The sequence below is a fragment of the Somniosus microcephalus genome, unplaced genomic scaffold (genome assembly GCF_052327205.1).
Source record: "Somniosus microcephalus isolate GS21.2 unplaced genomic scaffold, FLI_Smic_1.0 unresolved_chr9, whole genome shotgun sequence".
Lineage (NCBI taxonomy): Eukaryota > Metazoa > Chordata > Chondrichthyes > Squaliformes > Somniosidae > Somniosus > Somniosus microcephalus.
Window position 1 is genome coordinate 20,855,912 of NW_028225187.1, and position 24,557 is coordinate 20,880,468.

Consider the following 24,557-nt stretch of genomic DNA (forward strand, 5'->3'; position numbering starts at 1 on the left):
CTTTGCGATAGATTTCTCAGTTTATTGAGCTATAGAGAGGGATAGACATTCAGCGATGCCAATATATATCAGCACAGTTCCACGACGTCCATGTCCATCTCTGTCTCGATGTGGGCAAGTCATCTGTTGGCTGGTTGTGAATCGTTACTGCAAATCAAAGAGATATTGGATCAGAGAAACATGGAAACATGGAAAAATAGGAGCAGGAGTCGGCCATTCGTCCCTTCGAGCCTGCTCCGCCATTCAATATGATCATGGCTGATCCTCTATCTCAATACCATATTCCCGCTCTCTCCCCCATACCCCTTGATGCCTTTTGTGTCTAGAAATCTATCGATCTCCTTCTTAAATATATTCAGTGACTTGGCCTCCGCAGCCTTCTGTGGTAGAGAATTCCACAGGTTCACCACCCTCTGAGTGAAGAAATTTCTCCTCATCTCAGTCCTAAATGTCCCACCCCGTATCCTGAGACTGTGTGACCCCCTCGTTCTAGACCCCCCCAGCCAGGGGAAACATCCTCCCTGCATCCAGTCTGCCTAGCCCTGTCAGAATTTTATACGTTTCCACGAGATCCCCCTCTCAGATTCAGATTCAGATTAGATTCATTTGCCATATGTAACAAGTACAATGGAATGCTTCTTCCCCGTCGGGACGCGTCAGCTATACATACAGCGCCGCGTTCAGCGTCAATACAATGGCTTCCCGTGGCAGTGGGAGCACGATGTCCCTCAGCCGCTCCGTCCTCCTCTTCACCGTTCGCCGGCTCCACGCTCCACGGCCCCGGGGCCTACTTCTCTCTCTTCGCGGGTCGGCCTCTGGCCGCCATGCTCGGCTCCCCTCCTCCCAGTCGGAATTCCTTCCCGCCGAGGAGCCGCCGGCCGATGTGCTCCAGCGGGTCGGCTTGGCTGCTGCTGCTGTTCACCGCGCTGCGCTGTCTCTGCCGGACTCGCCGAGCACCTCGCTCCGGTTGCGGGAGCGAGCGGCGAGAGCTGGCCGCCCGAAACAAGGAGAGCGATCTCAGCACCGGACCGTCACGGCCGCCATCTTGACTTCACCATTCTTCAAAACTCTACTAATACAGGCCTACTCGACCCAATCTCTCCTCATACGACAGTCCTGCCATCCCAGGAATCAGTCTGGTGAACCTTCGTTGCACTCCCTCTATGGCAAGAACATCCTTCCTTAGGTAAGGAGAACAAAACTGCACACAGTACTCCAGGTGTGGTCTCACCAAGGCCCTGTATAACTGTAGTAAGACCTCCTTCTTGTGCAGGTGCAGCAGGCGGTTAAGAAGGCAAATGGTATGTTGGCCTTCGTAGCGAGAGGATTCGAGTACAGGAACAAGGATGTCTTGCTGCAGTTGTACAGGGCCTTGGTGAGACCACATCTTGAGTATTGTGTGCAGTTTTGGTCGCCTTATCTGAGGAAGGATGTTCTTGCCATGGAGGGAGTGCAGCGAAGATTCACCAGACTGATACCTGGGATGGCAGGAATGACGTATGAGGAGAGATTGGGTTGATGGGGCGTATACTCGCTGGAGTTTAGAAGAATGAGAGGGGATCTCATTGAAACTTATAAAATTCTGACAGGACTGGACAGACTAGATGCAGGAAGGATGTTCCCGATGGTCGGGGAGTCCAGAACCAGGGGTCACAGTCTAAGGATAAGGGGTAGGCCATTTAGGACAGAGATGAGGAGGAATTTCTTCACCCAGAGAGCGGTGAACCTGTGGAATTCTCTACCACAGAAGGCAGTAGAAGCCAATTCATTAAATATATTCAAGAAGAAGTTGGATATATTTCTTAAGGCTAAAGGGATCAAGGGATATGGGGAGAAAGCAGGGACAGGGCACTGAATTTGGATGATCAGCCATGATCACATTGAATGGCGGAGCAGGCTCGAGGGGCCGAATGGCCTACTCCTGCTCCTATCTTCTATGTTGCCTTGTTCCTGTACTCGAATCCTCTCGCTACGAAGGCCAACATACCATCGGCCTTCCTAACTGCTTGCTGCACCTGCATGTTTGCTTTCAGTGACCGGTGCACAAGGACACCCAGGTCCCTCTATCCATCAACATTTCCCAATCTAGCACCATTTATATAATACTCTGCAGTGACAGAGTTGAAGAACTCTGCAGCCCCGCGGTTTTACTCACACCGAGTCCCGTTCGTCCGCCATTGTTGGCTCTTGGTCCTGCAACGCCTCACCGCTCGGGACTGCTGATGAAGGCCCCCCGCCACCACCTTCTCGAAAGCCAGCTAAAGGCCGGCCTTCAGAACCTAAGAACTTAAGAGATAGGAGCAGGAGTCGACCATTCGGCCCCTCGAGCCTGCTCCGCCATTCAGTGAGACCCTGGCTGATCTTCTGCCTCATCTCCACTGTCCTGCACTCTCCCCATATCCCTTGATTCGCTTAATATTCAAGAATCGATTGCTCTCTGTCTCGAATACACTCAAAGACTCATAAGATGTAGGAGCAGGAGTCGGCCATTCGGCCCCTCGAGCCTGCTCCGCCATTCAATAAGATCATGGCTGATCTGATCTGGGCCTCAACTCCACTTCCCTTGACCCTTGACTCCCTTATCGTTCAAAGATCTGTCTGTCTCCACCTTGAATATATTGAGCGACTCCGCCTCCACAGCTCTCTGGGGTAGAGGATTCCACAGAGTTACGACCCTCTCAGAGAAGAAATTCCTCCTCATTGCCGATTTAAAAGGGTGGCCCCTTATTCTGAAACTATGCCCCCGAGTTCTAGCTTCCCCCACGAGAGGAAACATCCTCTCTGCATCTACCCTGTCGAGCCCCCTCAGAATCTTATATGTTTCAATGAGATCCCCTCTCATTCTTCTAAACTCCAATGAGTATAGGCCCAACCTGCTCAACCTTTCTTCATAAGTCAAACCCCCTCATCTCCGGAATCAACCTCGTGAATCGTCTCTGAACTGCCTCCAATGCAAGTATAGACTGAGCCTCCACAGCCCTCTGGGGCAGAGAATTCCAAAGATTCACCGCCCTCTGAGTGAAGAAATTCCTCCTCATCTCAGTCCTCAATGGCCGACCCCTTATCCTGAGACTGTGACCCCTGGTTCGAGACTCTCCAGTCCAGGGGGAAACAGCCTCTCAGCATCGACCCTGTCAAGCCCTGTAAGAATTGTGTATGTTTCAATGAGATCACCTCTCATTCTTCTAAACTCTAGAGAATATAGGCCGAGTCTACTCAATCTCTCATCATAGGACAATCCCCCCATCCCAGGAACCAGTCTGGTGAACCTTCGCTGCACTCCCTCTATGGCAAGTATATCCTTCCTTAGGTAAGGAGACCAAAACTGTACACAGTACTCCAGGTGTGGTCTCACCAGGGCCCTATATAATTGCAGTATGACATCTTTACTCTTATACTCAAATCTTCTTATAATATATATTCATTCCTGGGATGTGGGCATCGCTGGCAAGCCCAGCATTTATTGCCCATCCCTAGTTGCCCTCGAGAAGGTGGTGGTGAGCCGCCTTCTTGAACCGCTGCAGTCCGTGTGGTGAAGGTGCTCCCACAGCGCTGTTAGGGAGGGAGTTCCAGGATTTGGACCCAGCGACGATGAAGGATCGGCCGATATATTTCCAAGTCAGGATGGTGTGTGTGTGTGACTCGGAGGGGAACTTGGAGGTGGCGGTGTTCCCCGTGCGCCTGCTGCCCTCGTCCTTCGAGGTGGAAGAGGTCGCGGGTTTGGGAGGTGCTGCCGAAGAAGCCTTGGCGAGTTGCTGCAGTGCATCTTGTAGATGGTACACACTGCAGCCACGGTGCGCCGGTGGCGGAGGGAGTGAATGTTTAAGGTGGTGGATGGGGTGCCGATCAAGCGGGTTGCTTTGTCCTGGATGGTGTCGAGCTTCTCGAGTGTTGTTGGAGCTGCACTCATCCAGGCAAAGTGGAGAGTATTCCATCACACTCCTGACTTGTGCCTTGTAGATGGTGGAAAGGCTTTGGGGAGTCAGGAGGTGAGACACTCGCTGCAGAATACCCAGCCTCTGACCTGCTCTTGTTGCCACAGTATTTATGTGGCTGGTCCAGTTAAGTTTCTGGTCAATGGTGACCCCTTGGATGTTGATGGTGGGGGATTCGGCGATGGTAATGCCGTTGAATGTCAAGGGGAGATGGTTAGACTCTCGTTTGTTGGAGATAGTCAATGCCTGGCATAGTACTCCACAGTACTCAAGGCCCTGTATAACTGTAGCAAGACATCCTTGCTCCTGTACTCAAATCCTCTTGCAATGAAGGCCAACATACCATTTGCTTTCCGAATTGCTAGCTGCACCTGCCTGCTAACTTTCCGCGATTCGTGGACAGGGACACCCGGGTCCCGCTGAACACCGACATTCCCCAATCTCTCACCATTTCCAAAAATGCTCTGCTTCTTTCTTTGTCCTGCGCAGCGACGCTCACGTCCTGGGAGCCAAGAGTCCCGGTCCGCGCCCCGCGCTCACCTCGCACGCACAACTCCTGCAGGAATGGACCCTCCTGCCAAAAATGCGATGGATCCTCTTCTCCAGACACTCCAGTTGTTGCATCTTCGATCCCAGTTTCCTGAACTTCCTGCAAAAAGGCGGAGTCACAGAAAGGACGGTTAGCGAGTTGGCCAACTGTCTGTGCTTGTGGGGCTCATACAGGATGACGTAATAAAACTCACTTGATCCGAGTATAAAGCAAGGCTTTAATCAACTCGTTTCAAAACATGGAGGTCTAGTTGTCCTTCACTAGTTCCTGTTTACAAAATAGAGGGTTCGAGTACAGGAACAAGGATGTCTTGCTGCAGTTGTACAGGGCCTTGGTGAGACCACACCTTGAGTATTGTGTGCAGTTTTGGTCACCTTATCTGAGGAATGATGTTCTTGCCATGGAGGGAGTGCAGCGAAGATTCACCAGGCTGATACCTGGGATGGCAGGAATGACGTATGAGGAGAGATTGGGTCGATTGGGCTTATACTCGCTGGAGTTTAGAAGAATGAGAGGGGATCTCATTGAAACTTATCAAATTCTAACAGGACTGGACAGACTAGATGCAGGAAGGATGTTCCCGATGGCCGGGGAGTCCAGAACCAGGGGTCACAGTCTAAGGATAAGGGGTAAGCCATTTAGGACTGAGATGAGGAGGAATTTCTTCACCCAGAGAGTGGTGAACCTGTGGAATTCTCTACCACAGAGGGTGGTGGAGGCCAGTTCATTAAATATATTCAAGAAAGAGTTGGATATATTTCTTGAGGCTAAAGTGATCAAGGGATATGGGGAGAAGGCAGGGACAGGGTACTGAATTTGGATGATCAGCCATGATCTCATTGAATGGCGGAGCAGGCTCGAAGGGCCGAATGGCCTACTCCTGCTCCTATCTTCTATGTTTCTATGTTTCTAACCCTGAGCAAGCTGGGCCCACGCCCGAGTATTTATACTCCTTGGACGGCGCCACCAGCTGGCCGCCCAGTGTTATTTCATGAGTCGTTTCTTCATGATGATGAGATTTATAACACGGCACATCCTCATTTACATCCTATTCCCAGCTGGACAATTCCTTCCTTTCGTACAACAAGGGCTAGCACAGAAACTATGGGGGTGATTCTGCCAATGGGGAGCCTTTGGAGGTGGGACTCCCACTTGTCGGGATTCATAGAAACATAGAAACATAGAAGATAGGAGCAGGATTAGGCCATTCGGCCCCTCGAGCCTGCTCCGCCATTCAATGCGATCATGGCTGATCATCCAAATTCAGTTCCCGGTCCCTGCCTTCTCCCCATATCCCTTGATCCCTTTAGCCTTAAGAAATATATCTAACTCCTTCTTGAATATATTTAATGAATTGGCCTCAACTGTCTTCTGTGGTAGAGAATTCCACAGGTTCGCCACTCTCTGGGTGAAGAAATTCCTCCTCATCTCAGTCCTAAATGGCTTACCCCTTATCCTCAGACTGTGACCCCTGGTTCTGGACTCCCCCGCCATCGGGAACATCCTTCCTGCATCTAGTCTGTCTAGTCCTGTTAGAATTTTATAAGTTTCAATGAGATCCCCTCTCATTCTTCTAAACTCCAGTGAGTATAAGCCCAATCGACCCAATCTCTCCTCATACGTCATTCCTGCCATCCCAGGTATCAGCCTGGTGAATCTTCGCTGCACTCCCTCCATGGCAAGAACATCCTTCCTCAGGTAAGGAGAACATCCTTCCTCAAGTTGTCTTTATTGCACCGGTGGGGAGACACTCTGCTCTGTCTCTAGCCAGACTTTTCCAACTTGGTACAGCAAACACAACATTTTTATACATTACAACTCACATGTCCAGCTCATTCAAAATTTAATCCTGCCACCTGATTGGACCTTGGCCCGCATGCATCTTCACTGATTGGTTGCCTATGCCGCGTTACATTAAAGTACCGTCTCTATTACCGGAAAAGTATATGTCCGTTATCCCTCAAGCTGGTGTTGCACCTATGACCTTTGTTTATGCCAGCTGGGGTCTCACCAACATTGTACTTCTGACTCATTGTCCTCCTTTCCTGCCTCTCTCGGCCTCTTTACTTCCAACTCATTGTTTTACCTTCCTGCCAGAACAGAACTTACATCCTCCTAGGCCTCTTATGGTTCCACATCCGGCTATTTGCAATTGTCAGTAGAGTCCATTATAAAAGATGTAATAGCAGAGCACTTGGAAAACAGTGACAGGATCAGACAAAGTCAACATGGATTTACAAAAGGTAAATCGTGCTTGACTAATCTACTGGAATTTTTTGAGGATGTAACTGGTAAAATAGATAAGGGAGAACCAGTGGATGTGGTGTATTTGGACTTTCAGAAGGCTTTCGATAAGGTCCCACATAAGAGATTAGCGTGTAAAGTTAAGGCACATGGGATTGGGGGCAAGGTACTGACTTGGATAGAGAACTGGTTGGCAGACAGGAAGCAAAGAGGTGGAATAAACGGGTCTTTTTCCGAGTGGCAGGCAGTGACTAGTGGGGTACTGCAAGGATCGGTCCTTGGACCCCAGCTATTCACAATATATATTAATGATCTAGACGAGGAAACTAGATGTCATATCTCCAAGTTTGCAGATGACACAAAGCTGGGTGGGCGTGTGTGCTGTGAGGAGGATGCCGAGAAACTCCAGTATGATTTGGACAGGCTGGGTGATTGGGCAGATGCATGGCAGATGCAGTATAATGTGGATAAATGCGAGGTTATCCACTTTGGTGGCAAAAACAGGAAGGCAGATTATTATCTGAACGGCAATAGATTGGGAGAAGGAGAAGTGCAACGAGACCTGGGTGTCCTTGTGCACCAGTTGCTGAAGGTAAGCATGCAGATGCAGCAGGCGGTTAAGAAGGCAAATGGTATGTTGGCCTTCGTAGCGAGAGGGTTCGAGTACAGGAACAAGGATGTCTTGCTGCAGTTGTACAGGGCCTTGGTGAGACCACACCTTGAGTATTGTGTGCAGTTTTGGTCGCCTTATCTGAGGAAGGGTGTTCTTGCCATGGAGGGAGTGCAGCGAAGATTCACCAGACTGATACCTGGGATGGCAGGAATGACGTATGAGGAGAGATTGGGTCGATTGGGCTTGTATTCGCTAGAGTTTAGAAGAATGAGAGGGGATCTCATTGAAACTTACAAAATTCTAACAGGACTAGACAGACTAGATGCAGGAAGGATGTTCCCGATGGTCGGGGAGTCCAGAACCAGGGGTCGCAGTCTAAGGATAAGGGGTAAGCCATTTAGGACAGGGATGAGGAGGAATTTCTTCACCCAGAGAGTGGTGAACCTGTGGAATTCTCTACCACAGAAGGCAGTAGAGGCCAATTCATTAAATATATTCCCGAAGGAGTTAGATATACTTCTTAAGGCTAAAGGGATCAAGGGATATGGGGAGAAAGCAGGGACAGGGGACTGAATTTGGATGATCAGCCATGATCGCATTGAATGGCGGAGCAGGCTCGAGGGGCCGAATGGCCTACTCCTGCTCCTATCTTCTATGTTTCTATGTTGACTATCGATGTAAAACCTTGTGTCGACTGTTGGTTTAAAACACCCCACAACAACTCTATGAATTAAGCCTGTTCAGTCTACTTCAGCATCAAGAGTCTCGTGCTTAATCGATGGGTGATGTTGTGAACCAGAGCACGACTAAAGCAATGGACCCAACGTCACGGGACACTCACCTCAGGTACATTATGCAACAGCTACAGGCTGTCACCAAGATAGCTACGGCAACCATGACCCCATAGTGGAGAAGCATCTTCTCACCTGAGGAGAAACACAAACACCAAGAACTTAGCGCCAACAGAAAATCACCTTCTCCCGCGACCAATATCTTGTTGAATCCATTCTCTTAGATTTAGATAAAAGCATATGAAGTAGGTATTACCATCGCCGAATGCCCCACAATCAACATCCTGGGGGTCACCGTTGACCTGAAACTGAACTGGACCAGCCATATAAATACTGTGGCTACAAGAGCAGGTCAGAGGCTGGGTATTCTGCGGCGAGTGTCTCACCTCCTGACTCCCCAAAGCCTTTCCACCATCTACAAGGCACAAGTCAGGAGTGTGATGGAATACTCTCCACTTGCCTGGATGAGTGCAGCTCCAACAACACTCAAGAAGCTCGACACCATCCAGGACAAAGCAGCCCCGCTTGATCGGCACCCCATCCACCACCTTAAACATTCACTCCCTCCACCACCGGCGCACCGTGGCTGCAGTGTGGACCATCTACAAGATGCACTGCAGCAACTCGCCAAGGCTTCTTCGGCAGCACCTCCCAAACCCGCCACCTCTTCCACCTCGAAGGACAAGGGCAGCAGGCGCATGGGAACACCACCACCTCCAAGTTCCCCTCCAAGTCACACACCATCCTGACTTAGAAATATATCGGCCGATCCTTCATTGTGGCTGGGTCCAAATCCTGGAACTCCCTCCCTAACAGCACTGTGGGAGTACCTTCACCACACGGACTGCAGCGGTTCAAGAAGGCGGCTCACCACCACCTTCTCGAGGGCAACTCGGGATGGGCAATAAATGCTGGCCTTGCCAGCGATGCCCACATCCCAGAAACGATTTAAAAAAACATAGAAACAGGAGTCAGCCATTCGGCCCCTCGAGCCTGCTCCGCCATTCAATAAGATCGCGGCTGATCTTCGACCTCAACTCCACTTTCCTGCCCGATCCCCATATCCCTCGATTCCCCGAGAGTCCAAAAATCTATCGATCTCGGCCTTGAATATACTCAATGACTGAGCCTCCACAGCCCTCTGGGGCAGAGAATTCCAAAGATTCACCGCCCTCTGAGTGAAGAAATTCCTCCTCATCTCAGTCCTCAATGGCCGACCCCTTATCCTGAGACTGTGACCCCTGGTTCGAGACTCTCCAGCCAGGGGGGAAACAGCCTCTCAGCATCGACCCTGTCAATCCCCCTCAGAATCTTGTACGTTTCAATGAGATCACCTCTCATTCTCCTAAACTCCAGAGAGTATCGGCCCAATCTACACAATCTCTCCTCATAGGACAACCCTCTCATCCCAGGAATCAATCTAGTGAACCTTCGTTGCACCGCCTCCAAGGCAAGTATCTCCTTCCTTAGATAAGGAGACCAGAACTGTGCACAGTACTCCAGGTGTGGTCTCCCCAAGGCCCTGTACAATTGTAGCAAGACTTCCTCACTCTTATACTCCAACCCTCTTGCAATAAAGGCCAACATGCCATTTGCCTTCCTTATTGCTCGCTGTACCTGCATGCTCGCTTTCTGTGTTTCTTGCACGAGGACACCCAAATCTCTCTGAACACCAACATTTACTAGTCTCCCCCGCTCTTCTTCCAATAGTGGCCGTGGGATCTTTTACGTCCACCTGAGAGAGCAGACAGGGCCTCGGTTTAACATCTCATCTGAAAGGCGGCACCTCCGACAGTGCAGCGCTCCCTCAGTACTGGCACCGGGGAGTGTGGGCCTGGATTATGGGGCTCGAGTCCTAGAGTATATACATCTACCTCCGACAGTGCAGCGCTCCCTCAGTACTGGCACCGGGAAGTGTGGGCCTGGATTATGGGGCTCGAGTCCTAGAGTATATACATCTACCTCCGACAGTGCAGCGCTCCCTCAGTACTGGCACCGGGGAGTGTGGGCCTGGATTATGGGGCTCGAGTCCTAGAGTATATACATCTACCTCCGACAGTGCAGCGCTCCCTCAGTACTGGCACCGGGGAGTGTGGGCCTGGATTATGGGGCTCGAGTCCTAGAGTATATACATCTACCTCCGACAGTGCAGTGCTCCCTCAGTACTGGCACTGGGGAGTGTGGGCCTGGATTATGGAGCTCGAGTCCTAGAGTATATACATCTACCTCCGACAGTGCAGCGCTCCCTCAGTACTGGCACCGGGGAGTGTGGGCCTGGATTATGGGGCTCGAGTCCTAGAGTATATACATCTACCTCCGACAGTGCAGCACTCCCTCAGTACTGGCACCGGGGAGTGTGGGCCTGGATTATGGGGCTCGAGTCCTAGAGTATATACATCTACCTCCGACAGTGCAACGCTCCCTCAGTACTGGCACCGGGGAGTGTGGGCCTGGATTATGGAGCTCGAGTCCTAGAGTATATACATCTACCTCCGACAGTGCAGCGCTCCCTCAGTACTGGCACTGGGGAGTGTGGGCCTGGATTATGGGGCTCGAGTCCTAGAGTATATACATCTACCTCCGATAGTGCAGCGCTCCCTCAGTACTGGCACCGGGGAGTGTGGGCCTAGATTATGGAGCTCGAGTCCTAGAGTATATACATCTACCTCCGACAGTGCAGCGCTCCCTCAGTACTGGCACCCGGGATAGTGGGCCTGGATTATGGGGCTCCAGTCCTAGAGTATATACATCTACCTCCGACAGTGCAGCGCTCCCTCAGTACTGGCACCGGGAAGTGTGGGCCTGGATTATGGGGCTCGAGTCCTGGAGTATATACATCTATCTCCAACAGTGCTGCGCTCCCTCCGTACTGGCACCGGAGAGTGTGGGCCTGGATTATGGAGCTCGAGTCCTAGCGTATATACATCTACCTCCGACAGTGCAGCGCTCTCTCAGTACTGGCACCGGGGAGTGTGGGCCTGGATTATGGGGCTCGAGTCCTAGAGTATATACATCTACCTCTGACAGTGCAGCGCTCCCTCAGTACTGGCACCGGGGAGTGTGGGCCTGGATTATGGAGCTCAAGTCCTCGAGTATATACATCTACCTCCGACAGTGCAGCGCTCCCTCAGTACTGGCACCGGGGAGTGTGGGCCTGGATTATGGGGCTCGAGCCTCTGGAGTGGAGGCTTGAAGCCCCGACCTTTTGCGAGCCATTGAATCAAGGCTGACACCTGATCAGAGATGATACAACTCTTCAATTCCCTATCCCCACACAATATGGTCTTTGAGATGCCCTTGCACCCAGTGTTATCCCTGACCGCAGATGAAGGAGACAATCAGTGGCGGTTGGATGGGACTTACTGTTAATCGACTTCTTGTAGCAGGTGTGATTGGCAAAACAGCATCCAATGTTGTTGCACACAAGCTCATGATTGTTGCCTTGACCTTCGCCACAGGAAGTGGACGTGTTGGCAAAACCGCATTCTGGAGGAGAGGGAAGGATCTCATCAGGCACATCATCACGTTCATCATCAGCGCAATCGGCGTTCACTCTACGCGAGCTGGTGTTCGATTCCTGCCCCCCAGACAGAAGGTACAGAGGGGTCCGCACCCTGATGGACGAGGCACTGGGCCAGGCATTGTCCACTCGCACTCTGGGAACCCTGGGGATTGTTTGATGGGACAGTGTAGAGGGAGCTTTACTCTGTATCTTACCCTGTGCTGTACCTGCCCTGGGAGTGTTTGACGGGACAGTGTAGAGGGGGCTTTACTCTGTATCTAACCCCGTGCTGTACCTGCTGTTGAGTCTGAGTGTCCCAGATATGCTTATTCTAAATCACTGGACACAGACAACAAGAATAACTTAAACAGGTCTTTACTAATCGAAGGTCAGGGCTGAACTGCTTAGCAAATTACTACACAGAGTTTATATACCAGTGTGGTCACCACCGGTACTACAATATACAGTAGCCAAGAGAAAGTAGTCCATCTCTTAAGGTAGTCTCTTAAGGTGGTACAGGTTACATACACCACAATTCCTCCCTTTTTAGCTTAACAGTGTACATCCCAATTTAAACATAACATGGATAACATATATACAACTTCATGCAAAACTGTTCAAAGATTCAGTCTCTGAGGAGGCCTCCTGATCCGAGTTGGATAACGCCTTTCAGGGGTCTCTGATTCTCGTTGCTGGGGTGACTCATCTAGTTGATTTCTTTTGGATTGGACATCATCAGGTACATTGGCGTCTGAGGTAGATGCTTCAGGTTCACTAACTTCTTCCACTGGTGTCTCTGTCGTAGTCATGGGTTCGACCCTTGTTCTCGATTCTACAAGTTGGTCAGCATGACGTCGTATTACGTTTTCACCAATATCCACCGTGTACATCAGGGGTCCTTGTCTGGCACGAATTGTTCCAGATTGCCATTTATCATTCTTATAGTCCCGGGCTAACACTGGTTGTCCTATTTCGAAACTCCGAGTGGTCTTGTTATTTATATGCTGGAACTGTTTGTTTTCGACTTCCCTCCGCACATTTGGTTTTAACAAGTCCAACCTGGACTGCAACCTCCTGTTATAGAACATCATGGCAGGGCTTTGATTTGTCACTGCATGAGTGGCGTTTCGATATGCCATTAGGAAATTGTCCACCTTGTGTTGTAGTGGAATCTGGTCTTCGCTCATGGCCTTTATCGCCTTTTTGAACGTTTGTACAAATCTCTCGGCCAACCCATTTGTAGCCGGATGATATGGGGCAGAGGTATAATGTTTCACCCCATTCTTCTTCATGAATTTCTGGAATTCTTCTGACACGAACTGCGGTCCGTTGTCTGAACATATTTGTTCTGGCAATCCATTTCTTGCGAATATCGTTCTTAGAACTGCGATCGTCTTTTCCGAGGTAGTGGTCGCCATCTTAATCACTTCTGGCCATTTAGAATGTGCGTCCACCGCAATTAAAAACATGGAGTCCATGAATGGACCTGCGAAGTCAATATGTACACGTTGCCATGGGGTTGAAGGCCATTCCCGTGGATGCAGCGGTGCAATTGGAGGTGCATTTTGAACTTTTTGGCACCCTGAGCAGCTTTTAGTCAGATCCTCTATTTGTTGGTCGATACCTGGCCACCACACATAAGCCCTAGCAAGGCTTTTCATCTTGACTCCCCCCAGATGACCTTCATGCAGTTCCTTTAGAACTCTCTCCCTTAATTTAGGAGGAATAATCACCCTTGTTCCATACATCAATGTTCCTTGACAGACGGACAGCTGTTCTCGTCTTGCTGAGAATGCCGGTAACAGTGGATCACCATGTGCTGGCCATCCCTTCACTGTCACTTCGTAGACCCGGGACAGTGTCGGGTCGTTCCTGGTTTCTCTTTCAATACTTGCATTGGTGACTGGTAAACATTCGATGATGGTCGAGTGAAATAACTCAACAGGGTCAACTGTCGGTGCCTCTTCCGCTGTAGGTAGTGGCAGGCGCGACAGCCCATCAGCATTACCATGTTGCTTTGTACCTTTGAATTCGATCTGATATTGATGTGCCCCTAGGAAAAGGGACCATCTCTGGAGCCTCTGTGCTGTCATCACCGAAACAGCCTTCTTAGGGTTAAAAATGGAAACCAACAGCTGGTGGTCTGTCAGCAGCGTAAACTTTTGCCCTTGCAGGTAATGATTAAATTTTTTTACTCCCCACACGAGGCTGAGAGCCTCCCTATCTATCTGAGCATAGTTGCGCTCAGCGGAGGTCAATGATCTGGATGCGAACGCGACTGGTCTTTCCAAGCCATTTGGCAACTTATGTGAGAGTACTGCCCCAATACCATATGGAGAAGCATCACAAGCTAAACGAATAGGCAGCGTTGGGTTAAAGTGAGCCAACACTTCCTTAGAGGTGATCAGTGCCTTGCCTTTGTGAAAGGCCCGCTTACAGTCCTCGCTCCACTTCCATGGCACTCCCTTCTGCAAAAGAGCGTTCAGCGGGTGTAGCACCGTGGATAAATTTGGCAGAAACTTATGGTAATAGTTAATCAACCCTAGGAACGACCTCAACTGGGATACATTTTCCGGAGCGGGAGCCTTCACAACAGCTTCGATCTTGTCAGGAGACTTATGAAGCCCCTCCTGGTCAATGACGTGACCACAGTACGAGATTTGCTTCTGAAAGAACTCACATTTCTGGCGATTTACTCGAAGTCCATATTCTTTCAATCTGGTGAGCACCTGTTCCAAATTTGTAAGTGTTGTGTATGTAACCTGTTCCACCTTAAGAGAGCTTAAGCCTGTTCCACCTTAAGAGATGTACTACTTTCTCAGATTTTTTTTTTTTACTGCTATCCAAGATGGCGGCTTCAAGAGCTGGCTAACGTCCAGCTGGGTATGGAGGAAATAGACGACCCTCTCACTGGTCTAGCTCTGGACGACACCGAATATTACCATGACCTGGTGGACGACACCGAATATTACGATGTCCTGTCCTGCCCAGCTTGTAACTTCGACTCCCAAAGTGCAGAAATCATGGAGGAGCACCAAAAGTCTACGGAACATCGGGAGAAGCTGGCTCTACGACGGAAACAGGAGGAAGAGAAGGAGGAACTGCGCATGCAGCTGGCAGCTGTGGCAGCTGACAATGGAGCCCAGAGAGTCTCCAAGGAGCAGAAAAGGAAAAGTAAAAACAGAAGATGACCCATCTGAACCATTATCACCTCTACCAGATCACACACGTGGTCCCTCCGAACGGAGCCAAATCAGTTCGGAAGTTCAAGCTGTTAAATCCATGAAAGGACTATTGAATGAGTAACGTGAACCGACTACACCACAGAGATTGAACTGTTTTCCGCAGAGACTGAATCTGTGATATGTTACGTTAAACATGAAGTTATCTATGTATATATGTTATTACGTTATGTTAAATGGGGGGGTGACTATAAAGCTAAGAAGGGAGGAGTGTTGTGTATGTAACCTGTTCCACCTTAAGAGAGCTTAAGCCTGTTCCACCTTAAGAGATGTACTACTTTCTCAGGCTGCTGTAGACGTAGTACCGGGGGTGAACACACCGGTATATAAGCACTGTGCAGTAATCTTGTATTCAGTATAGTCCCTACCTCCAACCAGTAAAGACCTGTTTTATTGTTACTGATTAAGTCTGAGTATTAATTACTTGAACAACTCACAGACTTAACAGTAAGGTGTTCCTCATCATCATCTCCTGTAATCAGAATGTCGTCCAGGTAGCATTGTGTGCCTGGAATTCCCTGTAATACCTGCTCCATGGCCCTTTGCCAAATCGCTGGAGCCGATGCCACTCCAAAAACCAGTCTATTATACCGATATAAGCCCTTATGAAATCAAAATCAAATCAAATCGAATCAACTTTTATTGTCATTGTTAGTGCACAAGTGCAGTACAACGAAATGTAGGCTTGCGGCTCCCGAGAGTGTACAATTTGGATTAGGACACTTAAACATTTCAACATACATTTGTACATATGTATTAGCATAAATATGACCATAATAAAGTGCATCGGCAGATGTGCAGGCTTTAGTGTTTATTTGTGGAGTTCAGTAGGATGACAGCCCTGGGAAAGAAGCTGTTCCTAAATCTGGTCGTACGGGTGCGAATGCATCTGTAGCGTCTTCCAGATGGTAGGAGGGCGAACAGACTGTGGCTGGGGTGGGTAGGGTCTTTGATGATGGACCGTGCCCTCCGTAGGCAGCGTTTCTGATATATATGTTCTATGGTCGGTAGCCGGGTGCCGGTAATGCGTTGGGCTTCATCAACTTCCATCTGTAAGTACGCCTGCGCCAGGTCTATCTTGGTGAAGTGTTTCCCGTCAGACAACGAAGCGAAAATATCCTCAATCCGTGGAAGCGGATATTGCACCGTGTGAAGCACCGGATTAACAGTGATCTTGAAATCGCCACAGATGCGAACCTTCCCCGGTTCCCCCGGCTTGTTACTCGATGAACGCTTCATGATGGGAACAATGGGCGTAGCCCATTCACTCCAGTTCACCTTTGACAGTACTCCGGAACGTTCTAGTCCCTCCAGCTCAGCTTCCACAGCAGGTCGTATCGCATAAGGTACCGGTCTAGCTTTGAAAAATTTCGGGTTTGCATGTTCTTCAACCTTGATGTTTGCCGTAATTCCTTTCAGTGTTCCCAGTCCCTGCTGGAACACCTCTTTAGCATCGTCCAATATTCTGGACAGTCATTTAGGTTTGACATTGTCCTTTTTACCGGAATCTACAGTTAGTGCTTTTAAGGAATGCCAGTCCATATTTATTCTCCTGATCCATTCCCGTCCCAGTAGTGGTGGACCTCCCTCAGGTAACACATATAAGTCCATTCCTCGGCTTTCTTTACCCTTGTGGACCACCTTTACCTTTATCTTTCCGATGGGGTATACTCTTTGCCCCGTGTATGTTTTCAATACAATCTCTGTATCCCTTAGGGGAATGTGTGGAAATAACCTTTTGTAATCTTGCTTATTCATGACCGTCAATGCCGATCCAGTGTCCAATTCCATCTTCACTTGGACTCCTGCTATCTGAAGTGTGACCCAGATAGTTTGGTGGTCTGCTGTGTTACCCACATTATGTATTCTTAGACAACCCAGTTCCTTACTGCTGGAGTCTGAATCCGTTTTCTGTTCATCCGAACTGTTCTCTGTCACCTTGTGTACCTTTTTGCACTTTTCCTGTGGTGACTTTTTGTTGCTGGTCTTCTTTCCTGACCGGCATACTTTAGCTATGTGACCTAGCCTGCCACATTTTCTGCATTCCTGATTTTTGAACCAGCACTGGTTCTGATCGTGCGTTGTCCTTCCGCAACGATAACACTTTACTGCACCCAATGCCATCCGATTGGTGCTGAGTTCCGATGACCTTAGCTGCATTTCCGTGGTGCCTCTTGCTGCGGCCTCGTGCGATGCTGCAATGGTGACAGCTTTATCAAGCGTAAGGTCCTTTTCCTCTAGCAGTCGCTTTTGAGTTCCTTCTTTTAGTAATCCACACACGAATTTATCTCTCAGAGCGTCTGCTAGTCCTGTACCAAACTGACAGTACTTTGATAGCTTGCGCAGTTCAATTAAGAATTCAGCGTTGCTTTCCTCTTTCAGCTGCGTTCTTCTGTAAAATTTAAATCGTTCCGCTATCAGCAGCAGCGTGGGGTTTAAATGTTCTTGCAGGATAGTAACAATATTCGCGAAAGTCTGATCCGCCGGTTTATCTGGTGTTACAAGGTGCCTCAATAACCCGTACGTCTTCGCACCCATTGAGTTTAATAAGGTTATTGCTTTCTTATCATCTGGTACCGCATTTGCTGTACAATAAACTCCAATGCGTTCTACATACGTGGCCCAATCTTCAACATCGCTATCAAAAGCAGTGATGTTACCGTGTTTAGGCATCCTTGAGAGTTTCTTTAAATATTTTATTTTCCCAAAATAGCGGTTTCCCGCGCTTGTCTTCTTCCCCCCCCCAACTAAAATGGCGGCTTCCCGCGCTTGGCGGCTTTTCCCGCGCTTGTCTTCTTCCCCCGCCGACTAAAATGGCGGCTTCCCGCGCTGGTCTTCTTCCCCCGCTGGCTACAATGGCGATTACCGCGCTGTTGCCGTTCTCGCCTCCCAGCGGTTCTTAATTTCACCGACGCTGCTTTTGTTCCCCTGCGGTTCTCATGGGCATTAACGCTTCCCTCGTTGCTGCGCCTCTCAGCCCCGATTGCAGCCCGGCCCTTTACACCGGCTGCGGTCGAGTTCTCCGCGGTTCTCGTGGCATTAACGCTGCCCTTGTCGCTGCGCCTCTCGGCCCCGATTGCAGCCCGGCCCTTTTCACCGGCTGCGGTCGAGTTCTCCGCCCTTTTTCCTCCGGTTTCCCTCCCCTTCTCCACTGACAACGCGGCCGACTTTCTGCCCGTGTCGCTAGATCGGCTTACCCACCACCGTGGTAGAAGGATGATCACTGCCTGTCGCTGATGGAGGACTTCGTGGCCAGTAATTTCAACCCGGGTTCTCGATGCCTCCCGTGCGATGCGGTGCTCAGCAGGATGATGAGGGCGGATGCCTCTTCTCGACGCCCGTTCTGAGGACGAAGCTGCCTTGGATGCAAAACTGCCGCAGGGTAAGATCGGACTCATCGCCACTGTTGAGTCTGAGTGTCCCAGATATGTTTATTCTAAATCACTGGACACAGACAACAAGAATAACTTAAACAGGTCTTTACGAATCGAAGGTCAGGGCTGAACTGCTTAGCAAATTACTACACAGAGTTTATATCCCGGTGTGGTCACCACCGGTACTACAATATACAGTAGCCAAGAGAAAGTAGTCCATCTCTTAAGGTAGTCTCTTAAGGTGGTACAGGTTACATACACCACACCTGACCTGGGAGTGTTTGATGGGACAGTGTAGAGGGAGCTTTACTCTGTATCTAACCCCGTGCTGTACCTGTCCTGGGAGTGTTTGATGGGACAGTGTAGAGGGAGCATTACTCTGTATCTAACCCCGTGCTGTACCTGCCCTGGGAGTGTTTGACGGGACAGTGTAGAGGGAGCTTTACTCTATATCTAGCCCCGTGCTGTACCTGCCCTGGGAGTGTTTGATGGGACAGTGTAGAGGGAGCTTTACTCTGTATCTAACCCCGTGCTGTACCTGCCCTGGGAGTGTTTGATGGGGACAGTGTAGAGGGAGCTTTACTCTGTATCTAACCCCATGCTGTACCTGCCCTGGGAGTGTTTGATGGGACAGTGTAGAGGGAGCTTTACTCTGTATCTAACCCGCGCTGTACCTGCCCTGGGAGTGTTTGATGGGACAGTGTAGAGAGAGCTTTACTCTGTATCTAACCCCGTGCTGTACCTGCCCTGAGAGTATTTGATGGGACAGTGTAGAGGGAGCTTTACTCTGTATCTAACCCCGTGCTGTACCTGCCCTGGGAGTGTTTGATGGAACAGTGTAGAGGGAGCTTTACTCTGTATCTAACCCCGTGCTGTACCTGCCCTGGGAGTGTTTGATGGGGCAGTGTAGAGGGAGCTTTACTCTGTATCTAACCCGTGCTGTACCTGCCCTGGGAGTGTTTGATGGGGACAGTGTAGAGGGAGCTTTACTCTGTATCTAACCCCGTGCTGTACCTGCCCTGGGAGTGTTTGATGGGACAGTGTAGAGGGAGCTTTACTCTGTATCTAACCCCGTGCTGTACCTGCCCTGGGAGTGTTTGATGGGACAGTGTAGAGGGAGCTTAACTCTGTATCTAACCCGTGCTGTACCTGCCCTGGGACTGTTTGATGGGACAGTGTAGAGGGAGCTTTACTCTGTATCTAACCCCGTGCTGTACCTGCCCTGGGAGTGTTTGATGGGACAGTGTAGAGGGAGCTTTACTCTGTATCTAACCCCGTGCTGTACCTGCCCTGGGAGTGTTTGATGGGACAGTGCAGAGGGAGCTTTACTCTGTCTCTAACCCCGTGCTGTATCTGCCCTGGGAGTGTTTGATGGGACAGTGTAGAGGGAGCTTTACTCTGTATCTAACCCCGTGCTGTACCTGCCCTGGGAGTGTTTGACGGGACAGTGTAGAGGGAGCTTTACTCTGTATCTAACCCCGTGCTGTACCTGCCCTGGGAGTGCTTGATGGGACAGTGTAGAGGGAGCTTTACTCTGTATCTAACCCCGTGCTGTACCTGTTCTGGGAGTGTTTGATGGGGACAGTGTAGAGGGAGCTTTACTCTGTATCTAACCCCGTGCTGTACCTGTTCTGGGAGTGTTTGATGGGACATTGGAACTTTAATCTGCGATATAACAGTTTTTAGCTGATATATGTTTTGCTCGTCTTCAGAAGGTTTGTCCTTATACAGCTTATGCATCTATCAGAATCATAAAAATGTGTCATTAATCTTCAATACTCACTCATCGGAGCGAAGAATTCTGCAAATTTTGACATCAGCTTAGACCCTTCAAATCAAACACAATTTGGAAACTGAATCATCAATGACATGAGAACTCAACAATACTGTACACAATCCCAATGGACCCAAACCCCTTCCCATTCACTCCCACTGTACACAATCCCAATGGACCCAAACCCCTTCCCATTCACTCCCACTGTACACAATCCCAATGGACCCAAACCCCTTCCCATTCACTCCCACTGTACACAATCCCAATGGACCCAAACCCCTTCCCATTCACTCCCACTGTACACAATCCCAATGGACCCAAACCCCTTCCCATTCACTTCCACTGTACACAATCCCAATGGACCCAAACCCCTTCCCATTCACTCCCACTGTACACAATCCCAATGGACCCAAACCCCTTCCCATTCACTCCCACTGTACACAATCCCAATGGACCCAAACCCCTTCCCATTCACCCCCACTGTACACAATCCCAATGGACCCAAACCCCTTCCCATTCACTCCCACTGTACACAATCCCAATGGACCCAAACCCCTTCCCATTCACTCCCACTGTACACAATCCCAATAGAACCAAACCCCTTCCCATTCACCCCCACTGTACACAATCCCAATGGACCCAAACCCCTTCCCATTCACTCCCACTGTACACAATCCCAATGGACCCAAACCCCTTCCCATTCACTCCCACTGTACACAATCCCAATGGACCCAAACCCCTTCCCATTCACTCCCACTGCACACAATCCCAATGGACCCAAACCCCTTCCCATTCACTCCCATTGTACACAATCCCAATGGACCCAAACCCCTTCCCATTCACTCCCACTGTACACAATCCCAATGGACCCAAACCCCTTCCCATTCACTCCCATTGTACACAATCCCAATGGACCCAAACCCCTTCCCATTCACTCCCATTGTACACAAACCCAATGGACCAAATCCCTTCCCATTCACTCCCACTGTACACAATCCCAATACATCCCAACCCCTTCCCATTCACTCCCACTGTACACAATCCCAATGGACCCAAACCCCTTCCCACTCACTCCCACTGTACACAAACCCAATGGACCCAAACCCCTTCCCATTCACTCCCATTGTACACAAACCCAATGGACCAAATCCCTTCCCATTCACTCCCACTGTACACAATCCCAATACATCCCAACCCCTTCCCATTCACTCCCACTGTACACAATCCCAATGGACCCAAACCCCTTCCCATTCACTCCCACTGTACACAAACCCAATGGACCCAAACCCCTTCCCATTCACTCCCACTGTACACAATCCCAATGGACACAAACCCCTTCCCATTCACTCCCACTGTACACAATCCCAATGGTCCAATCCCTTCCCATTCACTCCCACTGTACACAATCCCAATGGACCCAAACCCCTTCCCATTCACTCCCACTGTACACAATCCCAATGGACCCAAACCCCTTCCCATTCACTCCCACTGTACACAATCCCAATGGACCCAAACCCCTTCCCATTCACTCCCACTGTACACAATCCCAATGGACCCCAACCTCTTCCCATTCACTCCCACTGTACACAATCCCAATGGACCCAAACCCCTTCCCATTCACTCCCACTGTACACAATCCCAATGGACCCAAACCCCTTCCCATTCACTCCCACTGTACACAATCCCAATGGACCCAAACCCCTTCCCATTCACTCCCACTGTACACAATCCCAATGGACCCAAACCCCTTCCCATTCACTCCCACTATACACAATCCCAATGGACCCAAACCCCTTCACATTCACTCCCACTGTACACAATCCCAATTGACCCAAACCTCTTCCCATTCACTCCCACTGTACACAATCCCAATGGACCCAAACCCATTCCCATTTACTCCCACTGTACACAATCCCAATGGACCCAAACCCCTTCCCATTCACTCCCACTGCACACAATCCCAATGGACCTAAACCCCTTCCCATTCACTCCCACTGTACACAATTCCAATGGACACAAACCCCTTCCCATTCACTCCCACTGCACACAATCCCAATGGACACAAGCCCCTTCCCATTCATTCCCATTGTACACAATCCCAATGGACACAATCCCCTTCCCATTCACTCCCACTGAACACAATCCCAATGGACCCAAACCCCTTCCCATTCATTCCCACTGTACACAATCCCAATGGACCCAAACCCCTTCCCGTTCACTCCCATTGTACACAATCCCAATGGGCCCAAACCCCTTCCCATTCACTCCCACTGTACACAATCCCAATGGACCCAAACCCCTTCCCATTCACTCCCACTGTACACAATCCCAATGGACCCAAACCCCTTCCCACTCACTCCCACTGTACACAATCCCAATGGACCCAAACCCCTTCCCATTCACTCCCACTGTACACAATCCCAATGGACACAATCCCCTTCCCATTCACTCCCACTGTACACAATCCCAATGGACCCAAACCCCTTCCCATTCATTCCCACTGTACACAATCCCAATGGACCCAAACCCCTTCCCATTCACTCCCATTGTACACAATCCCAATGGTCCCAAACTTCTTCCCATTCACTCCAGTTGTACACAGTCATAATCTACTCAAAGCCCTTCCCATTCACTACCACTGTATGTAATCTCTGTAACATCCTCCAGCCCCTACAATTCTCATCCTCCTCTTCAAATCCCTCCATGGCCCCTCGCCCCCTCCCTATCTCTGTAACATCCTCCAGCCCCTACAATTCTCATCCTCCTCTTCAAATCCCTCCATGGCCCTCGCCCTCTCCCTATCTCTGTAACATCCTCCAGCCCCTACAATTCTCATCCTCCTCTTCAAATCCCTCCATGGCCCTCGCCCTCTCCCTATCTCTGTAACCTCCTCCAGCCCTACAATTCTCATCCTCTTGTTCAAATCTCTCCATGGCCCCTCGCCCCCACCCTATCTCTGTAACCTCCTCCAGCCCCTACAATTCTCATCCTCCTGTTCAAATCCCTCCATGGCCCTCGCCCCCTCCCTATCTCTGTAACCTCCTCCAGCCCTACAACCCTCCGAGATCTCTGCCCTCCTCCAATTCTGGCCTCTTGAGCATCCCCGATTTCCATCGCTCCACCATTGGCGGCCGTGCCTTCAGCTGCCTGGGGCCCTGAGCTCTGGAATTCCCTCCCTAAACCTCTCCGCCTCTCTCTCCCCCTTTAAGACGCTCCTTAAAACCGACCTCTTTGACCCAGCTTTTGGTCACCTGTCCTAATATCTCCTTACGTGGCTCGGGATCAGATTGTGTTTGATAATCGCTCCTGTGAAGCACCTTGGGACGTTTTACTATGTTAAAGGCGCGGGATAAGTGATAGTTGTTGTTGTTGTTGACGTGCAGATTCCACAAACACTGCTCCTGGGTCATCAGGAGATAGAAGGAACGGAGTCTGTATAAACTGCTGTGGAGCTGGTATCTGCTTAAAGCATAGACTCTTTTAACGCTCCCTCAGTACTGCCCCTCCGACAGTGCGGCGCTCCCTCAGTACTGCCCCTCCGACAGTGCAGCGCTCCCTCAGTACTGCCCCTCCGACAGTGCAGCGCTCCCTCAGTACTGCCCCTCCAACAGTGCAGCGCTCCCTCAGTACTGCCCCTCCGACAGTGCAGCGCTCCCTCAGTACTGCCCCTCCGACAGTGCGGCGCTCCCTCAGTACTGCCCCTCCGACAGTGCAGCGCTCCCTCAGTACTGCCCCTCCGACAGTGCAGCGCTCCCTCAGTACTGCCCCTCCGACAGTGCGGCGCTCTCTCAGCACTGCCCCTCCGACAGTGCAGCGCTCCCTCAGTACTGCCCCTCCGACAGTGCAGCACCCTATCAGTACTCACCCTCCGACAGTGCAGCACTCCCTCCCTCAGTACTGCCCCTCCAATAGTGCGGTGCTCCCTCAGTACTGCCCCTCTGACAGTGCGGCGCTCCCTCAGTACTGCCCCTCCGACAGTGCGGCGCTCTCTCAGCACTGCCCCTCCGACAGTGCAGCGCTCCCTCAGTACTGCCCCTCCGACAGTGCAGCACCCTATCAGTACTCACCCTCCGACAGTGCAGCACTCCCTCCCTCAGTACTGCCCCTCCAATAGTGCGGTGCTCCCTCAGTACTGCCCCTCTGACAGTACAGTGCTCCCTCAGTACTGCCCCTCTGACAGTGCGGCGCTCCCTCAGTACTGCCCCTCCGACAGACCGCCTCAAATCTTAAAGGGTCCCTGACTCATGAAGGGGGGCCGTGATTGAATCGGAGGGTGGGCGGAGAGTGGGTTGAATCTGTCGCGCTCACCGGCCTGATGTGAATTGTGGAGAATAAGACACAGGGACAGCGCGAGCCCAGCGAGAGAGCACATCACCGCTCCGGGGAGTGAACCGGGACAACCCCTCGACGAGCTTGTGGAATCCAGGGAAATATTGCATACAAGACGTCTACAACCATTCAATTTGGATCCTTGCCGACGGATATCAACTTGCTAAGGATCCAAAGTTCTCGCCCTCCTCACACCCCTCTCC

General features: G+C 50.5%; 1 protein-coding gene across 3 annotated transcripts; it reads right to left on the bottom strand.

Moving 5' to 3' along the window:
- On the bottom strand, positions 1-24,532 carry LOC147084894 (uncharacterized). Of its 3 annotated transcripts, XM_085979281.1 has the most exons (6): positions 24,334-24,532; positions 20,035-20,079; positions 11,497-11,619; positions 8,184-8,268; positions 4,476-4,584; positions 1-147 (listed from the first exon to the last, which is right to left on the bottom strand). In XM_085979281.1, exons 1-6 carry the CDS (start codon positions 24,395-24,397, stop codon positions 145-147), a joined length of 429 nt encoding a protein of 142 aa, XP_085835407.1. In that variant the 5' UTR covers positions 24,398-24,532; the 3' UTR covers positions 1-144. The 3 variants fall into 3 exon arrangements, with proteins under 3 accessions (XP_085835407.1, XP_085835408.1, XP_085835410.1); XM_085979282.1 differs by lacking the exon at positions 20,035-20,079; XM_085979284.1 differs by lacking the exon at positions 4,476-4,584.
- Positions 24,533-24,557: the final 25 nt, after the last annotated feature.